General features: G+C 50.4%; 1 protein-coding gene across 1 annotated transcript in view; it reads left to right on the top strand.

Moving 5' to 3' along the window:
* SSBP4 (single stranded DNA binding protein 4) overlaps positions 1-19,345 on the top strand; it is a 42,164-nt gene that overhangs the window by 16,587 nt on the left and 6,232 nt on the right. Inside the window, exons 5-13 of the mRNA XM_083720572.1 lie at positions 2,449-2,538; positions 4,720-4,797; positions 7,050-7,109; positions 8,640-8,700; positions 9,961-10,028; positions 14,092-14,159; positions 15,954-15,999; positions 17,603-17,638; positions 18,410-18,509. Of these exons, the coding sequence (XP_083576698.1) occupies positions 2,449-2,538; positions 4,720-4,797; positions 7,050-7,109; positions 8,640-8,700; positions 9,961-10,028; positions 14,092-14,159; positions 15,954-15,999; positions 17,603-17,638; positions 18,410-18,509 (607 nt within the window). The remainder of the gene's footprint in view (positions 1-2,448; positions 2,539-4,719; positions 4,798-7,049; positions 7,110-8,639; positions 8,701-9,960; positions 10,029-14,091; positions 14,160-15,953; positions 16,000-17,602; positions 17,639-18,409; positions 18,510-19,345) is intronic.

Here is a 19,345-nt window from a genome sequence, read left to right as displayed (position 1 = left end):
GAGAGACCCACAGCCCCCCGGCTCTGCCTGCCTCCCCCCTTCTCTCTCTCTCTCTCTCTCTCTCTCTTTGCTGGGGGGCCAGTGAGACTTAAGATGTTGGGTGAACGTAGAATCGTAGCCTCGGAAGGGACACCTGGCGGTCATCTAGTCCAACCCGCGACAACGCAAGAAGATGCAGCTGATGGATCCAGCCAGTGGGCCAGCAAGACGCCCGTGGGAAAGCAGGGAATAGGATCTGAGTGTGAGCACAACTCTCCGTTCCTGGAGAATCCCAGCAACTGGGATTCAGAAGTGCCGCTTCCTCCAGTTCTAGAATAGGGGGCATAGCCATTCTGGCTACTTACCCATCAATAGCCCTCTCCCTCTTCCTTGAATCTATAGAGTCCTCGTTTGAAGCCATCCAAATTCATAGCCATCGCTGCCTCAAGTGGCAGGGAGTTCCATAGTTGAACTCTGCGACACCTAAAGAAGCCCAGCCGCTCAAGGCATGTGGAGCATTGGATTCATAATAATAATAAGAAGAATTTATTATTTGTACCCCGCCCGTCCGGCTGGGTTTCCCCAGCCACTCTGGGCGGCTTCCAACAAAGATTGAAAATACATTAAAATGTCACACATTAAAAACTTCCCTGAACAGGGCTGCCTTCAGATGTCTTCTAAACGTCAGGTAGTTGTTTATCTCTTTGACATCTGATGGGAGGGAGTTCCACAGGGAGGGCGCTGCCACCGAGAAGGCCCTTTGCCTGGTTCCCTGTAGCTTTGCTTCTTGCAATGATGGAACCGCCAGAAGGCCCTTTGAATTGTGCTCAGAAACATACTGGGAGCCAATGTAGGTCTTTCAAGACCGGTGTTATGTGGTCCTGGCGGCCGCTCCCAGTCACCAGTCTGGCTGCCACATTCTGGATTAGTTGTAGTTTCCGGGTCACCTTCAAAGGGTGCCCCACGGAGAGCGCATGGCAGTAGTCCAAGCAGGAGATAACTAGAGCATGCACCACTCTGGCCAGACAGTCTGTGGGCAGGAAGGGTCTCATCCTGCGTATCAGGGGCGCTGTTTGAAACGGGGTGTTTGTGGGTGGGTGATCAGGTTTCTCAGCCTGTTCCCCAACTCTGCACCCCAACAAAGAGTCTGGATAGTGGTTGTTGCCGGAGGGGGTGGGATTGAATCTTGCAACCACACTTTCCAATGGTTCCCCATATCTTCAGTGGGGTACAAGAGTGTTGTTCGGGTGGGGCAGAAGGAAACAGGAGTCCTGAGCCTTCTCTGAGTGCGCTGGAGGAAATGGAACGGGATCCCGGTTGCGAGGGGTCCGCCTTGATTGTTTCGTGTGGCTGCAGCACCTGCTCTTTGGAACTCTCTGCCTCTTGAAATCAGGCACGCAACTTCACGGTCCTCCATTTGCTGCCTGCTAAAAGCATTCTTAGGGATGTGGGTGGCACTGTGGGTTAAACCACTGAGCCTAGGACTTGCGGATCAGAAGGTTGGTGGTTCAAATCCCCGCGACGGGGTGAGCTCCCGTTGCTCGGTCCCTGCTCCTGCCAACCCAGCAGTTCGAAAGCACGTCAAAGTGCAAGTAGATAAACAGGTACCGCTCTGGCGGGAAGGTAAACGGCGTTTCCGTGCGCTGCTCTGGTTCACCAGAAGCGGCTTAGTCCTGCTGGCCACATGACCTGGAAGTTGTACGCCGGCTCCCTCGGCCAATAAAGCGAGATGAGCGCTGCAACGCCAGAGTCGGCCACGACTGGACCTAATAGTCAGGGGTCCCTTTACCTTTACCTTTAAAAGCATTCTTGTTCAGACAGGCTTGGAAAACTCTGTGCAAGTTCTAATGTGTTATTTCAACTTTTTTTAAAAGCCTCAATTTGCTGCTGTTGATTTTTCTTTGGGCACAATTGTACTGTTTCATTTTTATTTTTTTGTTAACGGTTTTCAAGGTGTTTTGTTTGTGTGTGTGTGTGTGTGTTTGCACACAAGAGCAGTGTATACGTTTGCGAAATAAATAAATACAGTGGTACCTCAGGTTACATACGCTTCAGGTTACATACGCTTCAGGCTACAGACTCCGCTAACCCAGAAATAGTGCTTCAGGTTAAGAACTTTGCTTCAGGGTGAGAACAGAAATCGTGGTGTGGCGGCAGCAGGAGGCCCCATTAGCTAAAGTGGTGCTTCAGGTTAAGAACGGACCTCTGGAACGAATTAAGTACTTAACCCGAGGTACCACTGTAGCAGCATCTCTGTCGCTCACTCTCATCTCTGGGACCCCCCTCAGGTACCAGAACTGGCTCCCTCTGGCCCGGGATTTATATTCCGTGTTGCTTTCTCTGAATCTGGTTTATTGGAGTCGTAGAATAGAATAGTAGAATCACAAGAGTTAAAAGGGACCCGGTGGGGTCATCTAGTCCAACCCGCATGCTGCTCTGACCCACCCACTTTACTTTCTTTCTCGACAGAGCTCCACGGCCGCACCCAGTCCTGTGATGGCAAATGTGGCCCCGGGGGATGGAATGGCGCCCAGTCCGATGATGTCTGGGTTTTTCCAGGTAAGGCTTGTGGGGTCTCAGGTCTGAGCCAGCAAAGCGCCTTTCTCTTTCTCTTTATAATAATAATAATAAATTTTTATTTATATCCCGCCCTCCCCAGCTGAAGCCGGGCTCAGGGCGGCTAACAACAATAAAACAATACAGCGTTCTAAAATCATTTCATTATAAAATTAATTCAAATCAAATTGATGGCAACCATTGGGCTAGAGTTTTGTGAAGATTGCCAAAGGAGGGGGTCAGGCTGTGCCCTGGCCAAAGGCCTGGTGGATCTTGCAGGCCCTGCGGAAAGATGTCAAGTCCCGCAGGGCCCTAGTCTCTTGTAGCAGAGCGTTCCACCAGGTTGGAGTCGCAGCCGAAAAAGCCCTGGCTCTTGTTGAGGCCAGCCTAACCTCTCTGTGGCCTGGGACCTCCAAGATGTTTTTGTTTGAAGATTGTAAGTTCCTCTGTGGGACATACCAGGAGAGGCAGTCCGGTAGGATTTTCTCTCCTGGAATGGAACCTCCAGCTGCAGGAGCAGTCTACATCAGACCTCAGCCCGACAGGGAGAACCTGCGTATTAGATGGTGCCTTGCTTGTGGAATTTCCTGGGGTGGGGTTGGGGGTATAGGTGGGGGGTCATATGTAAATTATGTGGGGAGGGGGATGGCCAGGGTGGGGGGAACAAGAGAGGGAAATCCGGAGGCAGAGAGAAGCTCTTATCTTCCCTGGTGTGTGTGAACCAACAGCTCCCCCTAGCGGAATCCCGGTCGATTCAGTTTCCGACGACTGGGATTCATAAGCGTTGCTGCCTCTGACCGCAGAAGCCAAGCGAAGCCAATCAATGATAGCCATTGATCACTCTCTACTGTTCCCATCAATTTGGCCGGCCCTCTTTTGAAGCCATCCGGTTTGGTGGCCGTCCCTGTCTCTTGTGGGAGAGAGTTCCACAGGCTCTGCACTGCTGGAAGAAGTCCTGTCTTTTCCCCCTTTGCGAATCTTGATGGTCAGCTCTGGCGGTCTGAGAGAGGGAGGAAAAAAACCTTCATTTCCCCGTGCCGTGCATTGTTTTACAAACTTAAAACTTACAAGTCCCAACCCGGGGTCAGCAAACTTTTTCAGCAGGGGGCCGGTCCACCGTCCCTCAGACCTTGTGGGGGGCTGGACTATACTGGGAGGGGGGAATGAACGAATTCCTATGCCCCACAAATAACCCAGAGATGCATTTTAAATAAAAACACACATGTACTCATGTAAAAACGTGCTGATTCCCAGACCATCCGCAGGCCGGATTGAGAAGGCGATTGGGCCGGATCCGGCCCCTGGCCCTTAGTTTGCCTACCCCTGGTTCCAAACCCTGCAACCTTCCCTCATAATAGACCTCCATCTCTTGGTTTTATCACTCAGATCATCCTTTTCCCGAACATTTTCCAACCCTACAATATCCTTTTTGAGCTAAGGCGACCAGAGCACTCCCAATTCCAGCCACACCATCAATTTGTCTAACGTTATTACAGCACCGGCAGCTTTTATTTTCAGTTCCTTCCCAATTGTTTTTTTTATATATATAGAATATTTATTAAGTTTTTTTAAAGTATTACAATGAAAAATGAAAAAGAAAAGAAAGAAATAACAAAAATACCAAAAAAAAGTAGTTAAAAGTACACAGATTTTCCATTGCTAATTTTCCTTTAGCTTATTTCCCGGACCTCCTCATACCTCCCTTTTTTGTATTCCACTTCAAATTGTTGGTTCAGCAAATCCTTACCATTAGATTTTTACCTGTTTATAACCCTTTTTTCATATTCCCTTAAAGCATTACAGCTGGAAACCACTTAATTCCTACCCAACATCATTTTAACATTCATTAATTTCACAATATTTCTGTGGATAGACTTTAAATTTCATCCAATCTTCTTCCACCGACTCTTCTCCCTGGTCTCGGATTCTGCCAGTCATTTCTGCCAGTCCCATATAGTCCATCACCTTCGTCTGCCATTCTCAGTTCCTTCCCAATTGATCCCTCCTGGACTTTCTGATCACTGTACCCCAACCTTCCTCCCAAGTGGGGGGGCACCTTCCATTTTGGCTCATCAGCTGTGGGAAAATGGCATTTTTTGGGGGGTGAGGACGGGAGGCTGGAGCCACGGCCTAGGGCCCTCCCCACCGTAACTCTTGTTTCTGTCTCCCTCCGTGTCCCACAAGGGACCTCCAGGCTCCCAGCCGCCCCCCCAGGGCTCCCCACACCACCCCAGTGCCGCGATGATGGGACTGCAATGTCAGGTGAGACTACAGAGCCATTCTACTGCGACATTTCCGTGTTCTCACTCTATAAAGATTCCACCATTGTAGGGGGCTGGACTGGATGACCTTTGGGGGGTCCCCTTCCCACTCGACGATTCGACGTCGCTTGCAAATCCAAACCCCCTCCTTTTTTGTAACACTGGGGGTTGACCCATGGAATAAGAATAATAATAATTTATTATTTATACCCCGCCCATCTGGCTGGGTTTCCCCAGCCACTCTGGGCGGCTCCCAGTCAAGTGTTAAAAACAGTACAGCGTTCAATATTAAAAACTTCCCTGAACAGGGCTGCCTTCAGATGTCTTTTAAAGATAGGATAGCTACTTATTTCCATCTGAAGGGAGGGTGTTACACAGGGTGGGCGCCACCACCGAGAAGGCCCTCTGTCTGGTTCCCTGTAACCTCACTTCTCGCAATGAGGGAACCACCAGAAGGCCCTCGGAGCTGGACCTCAATGTCCGGGTAGAACGATGGGGATGGAGACGCTCCTTCAGGTCTACTGGGCCGTTTAGGGCTTTAAAGGTCAGCACCAACACTTTGAATTGTGCTCAGAAACGTACTGGGGGCCAATGCAGATCTCTCAGGACCAGTGTTATCTGGTCCCGGCGGCCAGTCCCAGTCTCCAGTCTAGCTGCCACATTCCGGATTAATTGCAGTTTCCAGGTCGCCTTCAAAGGTAGCCCCACGTAGAGCGCGTTGCAGTAGTCCAAGCGAGAGATAACCAGAGCATGCACCACTCTGGTGAGACAGTCTGTGGGCAGGTAGGAATTGCAGAATTGTCCAACCTCCTGCATTGCAGGAATTTCCTCCGTGAAAGATAGAGGCGTCGGAGATGGTTTTAGGGTAGGGGCTGCTGAAATTTGAAAGCCCCCAGCCCGCCACTGGGGGTCTATGTGTGCTTGCAATTTTTTAAAGTTTGGAGGGGGCTGTTCTTCTGCCCCACACTCTTGCCAGGGACTGCTTGGCTCCCACTTGTGGGGTGCCTCAGGGTTCCGTCCTCTCCCCCATGCTTTTCAACATCTACATGCAGCCGCTGGGAGAGATCATCAGGGGGTTTGGGCTGGGTGTCCATCAATATGCGGATGATACCCAGCTCTACCTCTCTTTCTAATCAGAACCAGTGAAGGCGGTGAAGGTCCTGTGTGAGTGTCTGGAGGCGGTTGGAGGATGGATGGCGGCTAACAGATTGAGGTTGAATCCTGACAAGACTGAAGCACTGTTTTGGGGGGACAGGAGGCAGGCAGGTGTGGAGGATTCCCTGGTCCTGAATGGGGTAACTGTGGCCCTGAAGGACCAGGTGTGCAGCCTGGGAGTCATTCTGGACTCACAGCTGTCCATGGAGGTGCAGGTCAATTCTGTGTCCAGGGCAGCTGTCTACCAGCTCCATCTGGTACGCAGGATGAGACCCTACCTGCCTGTGGACTGTCTTGCTAGAGTGGTGCATGCTCTAGTTATCTCTCGCTTGGAGTACTGCAATGTGCTCTACGTGGAGGTGCCTTTGAAGGTGACCCGGAAACTACAACTAATCCAGAATGCGGCATCTAGACTGGGGACTGGGAGTGGCCACTGGGACCATATAACACCAGTCCTCAAAGACCTGAAAGATCAGTAGCCAAGCTGGGTTCCGCACAGTCTCAAAAACAAAAGCCGCAAAAACAAAAATGCAAAATAAATAGCAAAAACAGACAGACTTCAGCAAGCACTCAAATCGGAAGCGTTGCACTCAAAACGGAGCATGTTCAGCTTCCGAAAAATGTTCGCAAACTGGAACTCTTACTTCCGGGTTTGCAATGTTCGGGTTCCAGGTTTTTCGAGAACTAAGCTGTTCGGAAACCAAGGTACCATTGTATAGAAGCAGGAGTGGCAGAGAGGAGCCCGGCTGGCCAAAAGTCACAGCTGTCTCCCGCACTTGCTGTGATGAACTCCCCTCCTCCTCTTATCTCCCAAGAACCAGGAGAGGCATGAAAAGGGTGTAGGAGAGGTTGGCTGCCCGCAGGAACAGTCTCCGATTGCTTGGCAAAAACCCTGGAGGGGAGGGGACTCAAGACTGCTTCGGTGAGGTTGGAAGCTTCGATTATGGCAACTTGATTCCCACGGAAGAATAGCTGCTTTGCTCATTAGGCCTGGCACTCGGCCAAGTCTGTACAGATCGCGTTTTTTGCTAAGGGAGAGCTAACTCCAGTGTGATTTACAGCTGACTTGCTCTTTGACTCTCTCTGTGTCTCCCGCAGCCGTTCATGTCTCCACGCTTCCCGGCCGGACTGCGGCCTTCGCTGCGGATGCCAAGCCAGGTGAGACCACCCACCAAAGGGCACCCACCCAGTCCGTAGGGTTGTTGTTTAGTTGTGTCTGCCTCTTCGTGACCCCCTGGACCAGAGCACACCAGGCCCTCCTGTCTTCCACTGCCTCCCACAGTTTGGTCAAACTCATGCTGGTAGCTTCAAAAACACTGTCCCACCATCTCGTCCTCTGTTGTCCCCTTCTCCTTGTGCCCTCCATCTTTCCCAACATCAGGGTCTTTTCCAGGGAGTCTTCTCTTCTCATGAGGTGGCCAAAGTCTTGGAGCCTCAGCTTCAGGATCTGTCCTTCCAGTGAGCACTCAGGGCTGATTTCCTTCAGAATGGAGAGGTTGGATCTTCTTGCAGTCCATGGGACTCTCAAGAGTCTCCTCCAACACCAGAATTCAAAAGCATCCATTCTTCGGCCATCTGAGAAACCTTTCTTTCGGGTAGTGGCAGAAACGATCTCCCTGGCCAATGGCGCTGAGGATTTCTTTTAACACGGCAACCCCAGGGTTGTCTTCGACAGAGAGGCAGTGCGGTTTAGTGGTTAGAGTGTCGGCCTAGGATCCGGGAGACACCAGGGTTCAAAACACACACACACAGTTTGGCCAGGAAGCTGACTTGGAGACCAGTCATTGTCTCTCAGCTTAGCCTACCTGTTGTTGGAATTCAGTGAAAGGGAGCAATTTCTTGGAAGTTAAAAAAAAAGTGAGATAGAAGTGTAGACCTGTTGGAACGAAAGCTAAGTTAGCCATGCCCGTTGACTTTAATAATAATAATAATAATAATAATAATAATAATAATAATAATAATTTATTATTTATACCCAGCCCATCTGGCTGAGTTTCCCCAGCCACTCTGGGCAGCTCCCAATCAAGTGTTAAAAACAGTACAGCATTAAAAATTGAAATATTAAAAACTTCCCATAACTTTCAATATGTCTACTCTGAGTAGGACTAGCATTGGAATACCACCACCCTCGTTATGCTGAAGCCTGGAGAGTGAGAGGTGTCGGTGCACACTGACTCCTCTCACTCTCCAGGCTTTAGGAAGCTTGTGGATAGCAGCGTGTTCTGGGGGCTGGGGTCGGGGAAGCTTCGGCTTCCCCCGCGCCTGGGGGGAAATAATTTTTTTTTCTTTATTTACCCCCCAAAAAACTAGGTGCCCCCTATGGGCACCGGTGCGCCCTATAGGGCAGAAAAATATGGTAATTAAAAATACACATCCAGAGGAAAGCTATATGGTTAAGCTCTTACTTGCTGTGATGGCTTTTCTACTTCCCTGGACAATTTTTTGTGCAAAAGTAAATAAAATGTGAAAAAAAATTAAAAACATATAAAACATTTTTTAAAAAACCAAACAAAACCAAGATTAATTAAGACCCATGTCGACTTTCAACATGGTGTTGCCTAAACAAAGATGTTTCAAGCAGACGCCAAAAGGAAAACAGCAACGGCCTGGGGTCAAGTGGCAGGGAGTTCCAAAGTTAAAGACAGGTTTATGTGCTCAGATTCATTGCTCTTGCGTTTCCTCCAATAGCCACCGGGGGGCGTGCCTGGACCCCAGCCTCCCGCGATGGACCCCGGATCATGGGTGCAAGGTGAGTTGTGGGGTCGGGTGGGCGACAAGGTTCGCCTGGCAAATGGGTGGGGGGGGCTGTGGAGGAAGCTGGTTCTTGTCCCCGGGTCGGGCTCAGTGAAGTTGGTTTCTGCCTGTCCCCAACTTCCTGGGGGCTGGCGGCATTCCAGGGGTCTGCACAAAAGATCGTCCGCAGAAGAAGTTTGCCTTCTACACGCCAAGCAAGATTCAGGGCCCTCACTGCAAAAACAGACCCAATATTTATTAAAGGTAAAGGGACCGACCCCTGACCATTAGGTCCAGTCATGACCGACTTTGGGGTTGCGGCGCTCATCTCGCTTCATTGGCCGAGGGAGCCGGTGTACAGCTTCCGGGTCATGTGGCCAGCATGACTAAGCCACTTGTGGCGAACCAGAGCAGCGCACAGAAATGCTGTTTACCTTCCCGCCAGAGCGGTACCTATTTATCTACTTGCACTTTGATATACACAGAGCCTAGGACTTGCCGATCAGAAAGTCGGCGGTTCAAATCCCCGTGACGGGGTGAGCTCCCGTTGCTCGGTCCCCGCTCCTACCAACCTAGCAGTTCAAAAGCACACCAGCACAAGTTGCTAAATAGGTAAGGTAAAGGCGGGAAGGTAAACGGCGTTTCCGTGCGCTGCTCTGGTTCGCCAGAAGCGGCTTAGTCCTGCTGGCCACATGACCCGGAAGCTGTACGCCGGCTCCCTCGGCCAATAAAGCGAGATGAGTGCCGCAACCCCAGAGTCGGCCACGACTGGACCTAACGGTGAGGGGTCCCTTTACCTTTACCTCGGGTTACAGACGCTTCGGGTTACGCTATTTCAGGTTATGCATCGCGCAGAACCCAGAAGTACTGGAACAGGTTACTTCCGGGTTTTGGCGCTTGCGCATGCACAAAAGCACTAAATCACGCTTTGCACATGCACAGAAGCGCCGAATTGCAACCCGCGCACGGATCACGTTTGCAACCCGAGCGTCCGCTATACTTTTAAAACGGAAAGGGGTCAAACCATCACAGGAGGTGTTGGAATTTTGGGAAGTTGGGTATTTACAATGGAATGGTCTCAAGGGTGTGGGGTGCACATTTTTATTCTTGTTTATCTATGATAATTACTTTGTCGAAATAAAATAATAATAATAATAGAAAACAAATACCCAAAAAAACCAGACCCAAGCTTACGGATCTCATGAGGTTAGCAAGCAGGTTCTGTGTCGCTGCCTTAAGCGTCTTCTTGTTCTTTCTCTTCTCTTCTCCTCACCAGGGCACCCCTCCGTGGGTCCAATGCAGCGCATGAGCCCCCCACGTGGCCTGACAGGGATGGCCCCACAGGTGAGCACCCCCAAAGTGACGCCCGGGGTCACCAAATGCCCAGAATTCGCATTGAGGTTCCTGGGTCCCTTCGAAGGTGTTGCAGACTGGTTGGGTGCAGAGGGACGGTCCTAGGAACCAGATTGGGGGACCCCCCCCCCCAAGGGAAGGAGGCTCAGATGCCGGGGATTGGTGGTGGGACAACGACGAGTGGTTAGAGGGAGTAGACTGGGAGGAGGAGGTGTCAGAAGCTGGAGAGGCAACAGGGCTTAGTGAGCGGGGAGAGTCTGTGCCAGAGAGCAGTTCAGAACTGGAGGCTGAAGCAGCAGAGGAGGGTGGCCTAGGGAACAGAGATGAAGAGTCCCGGGTGTCGTCTTCTGCTGCAACCAGCTGTCTTCTCTTCTGGTTCTCCCAGAACCAGGGGCATAGCTGTCAACTTACAGATTTGAAAATAAGGGACCAGCAGCCTCAAAAATAAGGGATCAGCAGTCAAAATAAGGATTAGCTTATACAGAAATCCGCCACTCCTGGAGCCAGGCTACTTTTGCTGCCACTGACTGTGTTTTGCAGGGGGTTGGACTAGATGATCTTAAGGGTCTACAACTCCCACCAAAGAAGAGTGGCAGACAAAACTGATGAACGACATCAAGATGGCAAAGCTTACAGGCAGAATTAGAAACCTGGAAGAGGACCTCTTTAATAAAGAATGGGGAAAGTTTATCATTTACAGTGGTACCTCGCAAGACGAATGCCTCGGAAGACGAAAAACTCGCAAGACGAAAGAGTTTTTCGTTTTTTGAGTTGCTTCGTAAGACAAATTTCCCTATGGGCTTGCTTCGCAAGACGAAACCGTCTTGCGAGTTTGTTTCCTTTTTCTTAAAGCCGTTAATACTGTACCAAGTTTGAAGCGGGAACTTCAAACTTGGTACAGTATTACCAAGGGAGCGACCTACCTTTTCCAGAGGGATCCTCTTCTGGAGAGGGCACAGAGGAGGCAGGTGGGCTGGGATCCAGTGGATCTGGCTGGGTCTCTGCGCCGCCGCCTCTCTCTCTCTCTCCCCCTCCCCACGTGGCTGCTCCATTTTGCCCTAACTGCGCGAAGGCAGGAGGAGGGGACTAAGGAGGAGGAGGAGAAGGCATCCACTGTGCTTGGGCCGCTGCGAAGGCGCCTTTGCGGGGGTGGGAAGAAGCCGGGAGCAGCTGCCGAGACTGTGGGGAGCCCGGCGGCATGGCGCAAGGTAACGGGGGGAGAGTCCGCGCCGGGTGCTTCGTGCGTCCGCCCTCGGTTCCTGGGCTCGAACTTCCTTTGGCACCTCGTGGAGAGAGAGGGAGAGGAGCGGGCTGGGGCTTTGATGTGGGACGCGGTTTGGCAGAGCGAAGACGCGGCAAGGCTTGGCGACAGAGGAAGGGGGGCTGTTTTCGTAGGGAGGTGGGAGGGGGTGTCTTTGCCTCTTCCCGGCAACAGATCCTCCAGGCTGGGGAAACTCCTCCAGGCTGGGGAGCGACCCGCTTTGTGCTTTGCCCGCTATCCCATTATAAAAGGAGTACTGTACTGTAATAATGTTCATAATACAGTACCAGGGTGCATCCGTGCTTCGCAAGACGAAAAAATCCGCAAGACGAAGAAACTCGCAGAACGGATTAATTTCGTCTTGCGAGGCACCACTGTAGTTGAAAAGCTATTGTCAAGAGTTACATACAGTGGTGCCCCGCAAGACGAACGCCTCGCAAGACGAAAAACCCGCTAGACGAAAGGGTTTTCCATTTTTGGAGGCGCTTCGCTAAACGAATTTCTCTATGGGGTTGCTTCGCAAGACGAAAAAATCTTGCGAGTTCCCGCGTTTTTTTCTGCTTTTTTCCGCCCTTACCCTAAGCGCTAAGCCGCTTATCAGCTGTTCCGCTGATAAGCCGCTTCTCAACTGATCGCTAAAAGCCGCTAGACCGCTAATAGCGCTAATCCGCAAAGCTGTCAATGGGCTTGCTTCGCAAGACGAAAAAACCGCTAGACGAAGAAAATCGCGGAACGGATTAATTTCGTCTTGCGAGGCACGACTGTACATTGCTAGGATGGACAGAAAACTTGTAGTAAAAACTTGGACTACGGGTGGACAAATGATTTATAAAAATAGGGTTATGAAAGGGATGCAGAGGGGGAAACCACTACATTAAGATGCTGCACTGGTTGGAGGGGATGCTAAGCAGCACGTCGGGGCTGTCGTTGTCCTGGCGCGAGGAGTTCCATCGGCCCTTCCCTGCCCGAGAGAGAGGGAGGGAGAGAGACTCTCGCACATGCCGCTGTGAGCCCAGGATGAGGCGGTTGTGGCACCGCGGCGGCTGCTGAAGCGCTGCCCTTCTGCGTCCCTCCCCATCCCCTCCTCTTCCTCCTCCCTCAGGCCGCCTCCTCAGCCACCGCCGCCGCCTCCGGCTTCCCCTGGCAGCGCGGCGGAAGTCTCGCAAGAGAGGAGCTGCCTGCCTGCCCGCCGCCACCCATCTCCTCACGACGCTCCCCTGAGGAGAAAAGGGAGAGACGGAGACGCGGCAGCTCATGCGCGCGCTCTCTCGTGGCGGAGGACCCCTAGCCGCTGCTTCCCTCCCGAGCCAGGCGAGCATAAAACCCGGGAAATTTAAGGGACATCATCAATGAGGGACAGCAGCGGGACACGGCGCTGGGATAAGGGAGTTTCCCACCAAATAAGGGACGGTTGATAGCTAGGACCAGGAGAGGCGTGAAAAGGGTGGAGGGGTGGTTGGCTTCCTGCAGACACAGTCTCAGATTGCTTGGGGAAAGACCCCGGAGAAGAGGAGATTTAGGCCAGGGGTCAGCAAACTTTTTCAGCAGGGGGCTGGTCCACCGTCCCTCAGACCTTGTGGAAGCCCAGACTATATTTTGAGGGGGCAAATGAACAAATTCCTATGCCCCACAAGCAACCCAGAGATGCATTTTAAATCAAAGGACACATTCTACTCATGTAAAAACACACTGATTCCTGGGCCGTCCTCAGGCCGGATTTAGGAAGCGATTGGGCTGGATCAGGCCCCAGGGCCTTAGTTTGCCTACCCATGATTTAGGCAGTTGTCATGGACTGGTTGGATGCGAAGAGGAAACCAGGTAGGAAACCCCCCAGGGGAAGAAGGCTCAGAGCCCAGGGTGGAAGGGTGGAACAATGATGAGCGGTCAGAAAGAGAACAGGGAGCAGACTAGGAGGAGCAGTCAGAAGTGTTTTGCTTCCTGCTGCAACCAGCCGCCCTTCCTTCTGGTCTCCCAGAACAAGTAGAGGCATGAAAAAGGCGGAGGACAGGTTGGCCGCACGCCGGCGCAGTCTCAGATTGCTGCGTGTGACCTCAGAAACTAGTGATATTTTGATAGGTCTTCTTTCTTCCTTAAACACTCATTATCCCCCACCTTGGGCGCAATATTTTAAGGGACACAGGTGGCGCTGTGGGTTAAACCACAGAGCCTAGGACTTGTCGATCAGAAGGTTGGCAGTTCGAATCCCCGCAATGATGGGGTGAGCTCCCGTTGCTCGGTCCCAGCTCCTGCCAACCTAGCAGTTCGAAAGCACGTCAAAGTGCAAGTAGATAAATAGGTACCGCTCCGGCGGGAAGGTAAACGGCGTTTCCGTGCGCTGCTCTGGTTCGCCAGAAGCGGCTTAGTCCTGCTGGCCACATGACCCGGAAGCTGTACGCCGGCTCCCTCGGCCAGTAAAGCGAGATGAGCGCCGCAACCCCAGAGTCGGCCACAACTGGACCTAAAGGTCAGGGGTCCCTTTGCCCTTTACCTTTATGTCCTCTTAATTTTGCAGTCAATTTCAGCATAGTCCCATCAGTTTCGTAAGCCGTTCCTCCTCCGTTGGTAACCTTTCCGCTTCTGTGTGTAGAAAGTTTTGGCTGCTGTTGTCCCGTACATAAATAAACTCAGCTGTCCCAGAACCTCTGTCCAAATTATTCCTAGTAAAAAGGCTTCGGGTATTGGGGGGGGGGGGTGGAGATTGCCAATATAAACACCCTTTTCCATTCATTATATATCATTTCCGGAAAGCCCTTTGCCTTGTCACAGGAACACACCTCTTTTCTTACCCTCCAGAGTTACGGTGCCGTGATGAGACCCCCACATGGATCCTTTGCAGGTCCTGGCATGCCGGCGATGAGCACGTAAGGAACCCCCGGGTTGCTTTCCTTTTGGGGAGGGGGTAGACAGCCGGAAACCGGAAGCTCCTGCAGCCAATCGGAAGCCCCGGCGGACGTTCGGGTTCCAAAGAATGTTCGCAAACCGGAACACTCACTTCCTGGTTTGCAGCGTTCGAGAACCAAAACGTCCCGAGTTCCAAGACTGTATAATAAATACCGTATTTTTTGTTCTATAAGACTCACTTTTTCCCTCCTAAAAAGTAAGGGGAAATGTGTGTGCGTCTTATGGAGCGAATGCAGGCTGCGCAGCTATCCCAGAAGCCAGAACAGCAAGAGGGATTGCTGCTTTCACTGCGCAGCGATCCCTCTTGCTATTCTGGCTTCTGAGATTCAGAATATTTTTTTTCTTGTTTTCCTCCTCCACAAACTAGGTGCGTCTTGTGGCCTGGTGCGTCTTATAGAGCAAAAAATATGGTAAATGTTCAGGCTGGCATTGCAACAGTCGCTCGAGGCTCAGGTGGCCTGGAGTGCCTTCCATCGGCTTCAGCTGGTGGCCCAGCTACGCCCCTGTCTGGACAGGGATGGCCTAACTACTGTCATCTATGCTTTGGTAACCTCAAGGTTAGATTACTGCAATGTGTTCTACGTAGGGCTGCCTCTGAAGACTGTTCAGAAACTTCAGCCGGTGCAGAATTCAGCGGCCGGGTCACTCACCAGGTGGCAAGATGGTTTGAGCACATTGCACTGATCCTGGTCCGACTGCACTGGCTACCAATTAGTTTCTGGGCCCAATTCAAAGTGCTGGTTCTGACCTATAAAGCCTTAAATGACTCAGGACCCCAATACCTCAAGGCCCGCCTCTTTTCTTTCTAACCAGGCCTTTAGTTGGTCTGATTGACATCCTATGCCCTTTTAAAATCTGTTGTTTTTTTCTGTAGGGAGGGGGCTGTTGGGTTGTTTTTATTTTTATTATATGGGACGCAGGTGGCGCTGTGGGTTAAACCACAGAGCCTAGGACTTGCCGATCAGAAGGTCGGCGGTTCGAATCCCTGCAATGACGGGGTGAGCTCCCGTTGCTCGGTCCCTGCTCCTGCCCACCTAGCAGTTCGAAAGCACGTCAAAGTGCAAGTAGATAAATAGGTACCACTCTGGCGGGAAGGTAAACGGCGTTTCCGTGCGCTGCTCTCGTTTGCCAGAAGCGGCTTAGTCCTGCTGGCCACATGACCCGGAAGCTGTACGCCGGCTCCCTCGGCCAGTAAAGCGAGATGAGCGCCGCAACCCCAGAGTCGGTCATGACTGGACCTAATGGTCAGGGGTCCCTTTACCTTTGCCTATTTTTATTATGTATTTTGTGGTTTTATATCCTGATTTTATTCTGTGAACTGCCCTGAGACCCCTGGGTATAGGGCAGTATAGAAATTCAATAAATCATCCAAGCAACCTCTTATATTTGATCCGATCTATTCTATTCAAAGGCGTTTCTGTGTGCTGCTCTGGTTCGCCAGAAGCGGCTTAGTCCTGCTGGCCACATGACCCGGAAGCTGTACGCCGGCTCCCTCGGCCAATAAAGCGAGATGAGCGCCGCAACCCCAGAGTCGGCCACGACTGGACCTAATGGTCAGGGGTCCCTTTACCTTTATTCTATTCAAAGCGGCTTGCAGACGACAATAGAACATCGCAATGCAGCCTAAATGCAGGGTCGAATCCTCTGAACAAGCCCAGAAATAGTCAAAAGTCCAAGGTGCTTCCGAAAAATGGCTAAAATGATCAATAGAATATGTCAATGTATATATTCTCTCTCTCTTTTCTTTTTTGCAGAGGTCCTGGTGTGCGAAGCCCCTGGCCAAATATGAATGCAAATTCGGTAACTTTAAAAAACAACAACTCACCCCTGCCATAAAATTCTGAACTGCAGGATTCGTTCACACTAATTGAACCCCACTTCCTAAGACCTCACCAATGTGATTTCTCCTTACAGAGAAAGGCTTGTTTATATGTTAAACTGAGCCCTCATGCGTGCTCTCTCCACGGACATGTATATGGGTGTTTGCGGGAAAACTGTACCCTAGCCAGATGCACAAATATAGGGCAGGGGACACCTGGCTTGCCAGCAGTATATGTGAAAAGGATGTAAGGGGTCTTGGTGGACCACAAACTTAACATGAGCCCGAAGTGTGATGCAGCAGTAAAAAAGGTGAATGCTATTCTAGGCTGCATTCACAGAAGTCTAGTGTCTAGAATCAGGTCAGAAAACTTTTTCAGCAGGGAGCCGGTCCACTGTCCCTCTGACCTTGGGGGGGGGGTTATATTTTGAAGAAAAAAAAGAATAATGAATAATTCCTATGCCCCACAAATAACCCAGAGGTGCATTTTAAATAAAAGCACACATTCTACTCATGTCAAAACACCAGGCAGGCCCCACAAATAACCCAGAAATGCATTTTAAATAAAAGGGCACATTCTACTCATGTAAAAGCATGCTGATCCCGGACCGTTCGCAGGGCAGATTTAGAAGACGATTGGGCCATATCCAGCCCCCGGGCCTTAGCTTCCCTATCCATGTTCTAGATCGGGGTAGGCAAACTAAGGCCCGGGGGCCGGATCCAGCCCAATCGCCTTCTCCATCCAGCCCACGGATGGTCTGGGAATCAATGTGTTTTATATGAATAGAATGTGTCCTTTTATTTAAAATGCACCTCTGTGTTATTTGTGGGGCCTGCCTGGTGTTTTTACATGAGTAGAATGTGTGCTTTTATTTAAAATGCATCTCTGGGTTATTTGTGGGGCATAGGAAATCGTTCATTTCCCCCCCCCCCCAGTATAGTCTGGCCCACCACAAGGTCTGAGGGACGGTGGACCGGCCCACGGCTGAAAAAGGTTGCTGACCCCTGGGGAAGTCATAGTCCCGCTTTCTTCTGCCTCGGTCAGACCACACCTGGAATACGGTGTCCAGTTCTGGGCACCACAATTTAAGAAGGATGTTGACAAGCTGGAAGGTGTGCAGAGGAGGGCAACCAAAATGGTCACGGCTTTGGAAACCAAGCCTGATGAGGAACGGTTGAAGGAGCTGGGTACATTCAGCCTGGGGAAGAGGAGACTGAAAGGAGATAGGAGATCCGTCTTCAAATATCCAAAGGGAGATGGAGCAATCTTATTTTCTGTTGCACCAGAGGGCAGGATAAGCGATGGGTTCCGTGCCTGAACTCCTATTACAGTGGTACCTCGGGTTACATACGCTTCAGGTTACAGACTCCGCTATCCCAGAGATAGTACCTCAGGTTAAGAACTTTGCTTCAGGATGAGAACAGAAATTGGGCTCCAACGGCGCGGCAGCAGCGGGAGGCCCCATCAGCTAAAGTGGTGCTTCAGGTTAAGAACAGTTTCAGGTTAAGAATGGATCTCCAGAACGAATTAAGTACTTAACCCGAGGTACCACTGTATATCCCTCTCTGTCTGGTTTCTTTCAGGTCCCGTATTCCTCCTCGTCTCCAGGCAGCTATGGGGTGAGTTTCCCGTGGGGTGGCGTGAGAATCTGGGGGCGCTGAGAACCCCTGTGCAAGGGGTGTTCGAGTTTCGGTGCAGGGCGAGTCTATGTGGGGAGGCCGACTGGTGGAGGGTGGAGGGTTTTGGTGGGAATGTAAGAAAGTGAAAGACTTCTGGGGAAAAATATATAATGAATTGAAGAAGATTCTAAAATATACATTTATAAAGAAACCAGAAGTCTTTCTGTTAGGGATATTAGGAAACGAGATAAAAAGAAAAGATTGTAATTTTTTCCAATATGCAGTAACAGCAGCAAGAGTGTTACTGGCCCAGAAATGGAAACAGCAAGAAATACCGACTGTGGAAGAATGGAGAATGAAGTTGTTGGACTATGTGGAGCTGGACAAATTGACAGGAAAGATTAGATACTTAAGAGACCAAAAGTTCATCGAGGACTGGGGGAAATTTGTGGAATATCTGGAACATATACGTTAGGGACAGATAACGCTAATGGGGTTTAAAGAAGCACTGTGAAAGACTAAGAAATATTGTCTAAAGGGAATAGAAAGAAAGATATAAACAATGTCAATACAAAATTAAGAAATGCGTAACTTAAATTATAACTACGGATGATTTACGGATAAGCTGGAGGAAGTCCTGAAAAGGAATATGTTGTGAAATGTTGATGTGAAATTAATATGTTTTTTGTTTGTGTTTTCTTTTGATGTAAATTAATAAAAATTCATTAAAAAAAAAAAGAAAACACTTCAGGGTTTCTATTTATCTTGTAGACCCAGGCGAACGCCACCGTCCTGTCTCTCTCGGCTTCGCCACAGGGCCCCCCTGGAGGTGGGGGCCCCCCTGGCACCCCGCTCCTGCCCAGCCCTGGAGGTGAGTGCTTTTTACACAGTCCAGAAGGAAAGTGATCAGTTCTCAGTTACAGTATTTTTCGGTCTATAAGATGCACCAGACCACAAGACGCACCTAGTTTTTGGAGGAGGAAAACAAGAAAAAAAATATTCTGAATCTCAGAAGCCAGAACAGCAAGAGGGATCGCTGCGCAGCGAAAGCAGCAATCCCTCTTGCTGTTCTGGCTTCTGGGATAGCTGCGCAGCCTGCATTCGCTCCATAAGACGCACACACATTCCCCCTTACTTTTTAGGAGGGGAAAAGTGAGTCTTATAGAGCAAAAAAATACAATAATTTACTTCTTGTCAGTACAGTCGTACCTCGGAAATCGAACGGAATCCGTTCCGGAATCCGTTTGACTTCCAAAACATTCAGAAACTGAGGCGCGGCTTCAGCCAATCGGAAACCCCATCGGATGTTCAGGTTCCTTTTTTTGGGGGGGGGGGTGTGAAAAAATTCTTTATTGAAATTCATTAATGTTATTACAGATTTAAGTTCACACACACGCACACACATATATATTCTTATATTAGTTTAACTTAGAATGTTAATTTGACCTTCTAATTCCACTTAGATATCAGCTAAGCTAAAATCATATAAGGTAAAGGTAAAGGAGCCCCTGACCATTAGGTCCAGTCAGGGCCGACTCTGGGGTTGCGAATCCCCGCGACGGGGTGAGCTCCCGTTGCTCGGTCCTTGCTCCTGCCAACCTAGCAGTTCAAAAGCACGTCAAAGTCCAAGTAGATCAATAGCTACAACTCCGGCGGGAAGGTAAATGGCGTTTCCGTGCACTGCTCTGGTTCGCCAGAAGCGGCTTA

This window comes from Podarcis gaigeae, assembly GCF_964106915.1.
Source record: "Podarcis gaigeae genome assembly, chromosome: 18".
NCBI classification, from domain to species: Eukaryota; Metazoa; Chordata; class Lepidosauria; order Squamata; family Lacertidae; genus Podarcis; species Podarcis gaigeae.
This window is presented reverse-complemented; position numbering and strand designations above follow the sequence as displayed.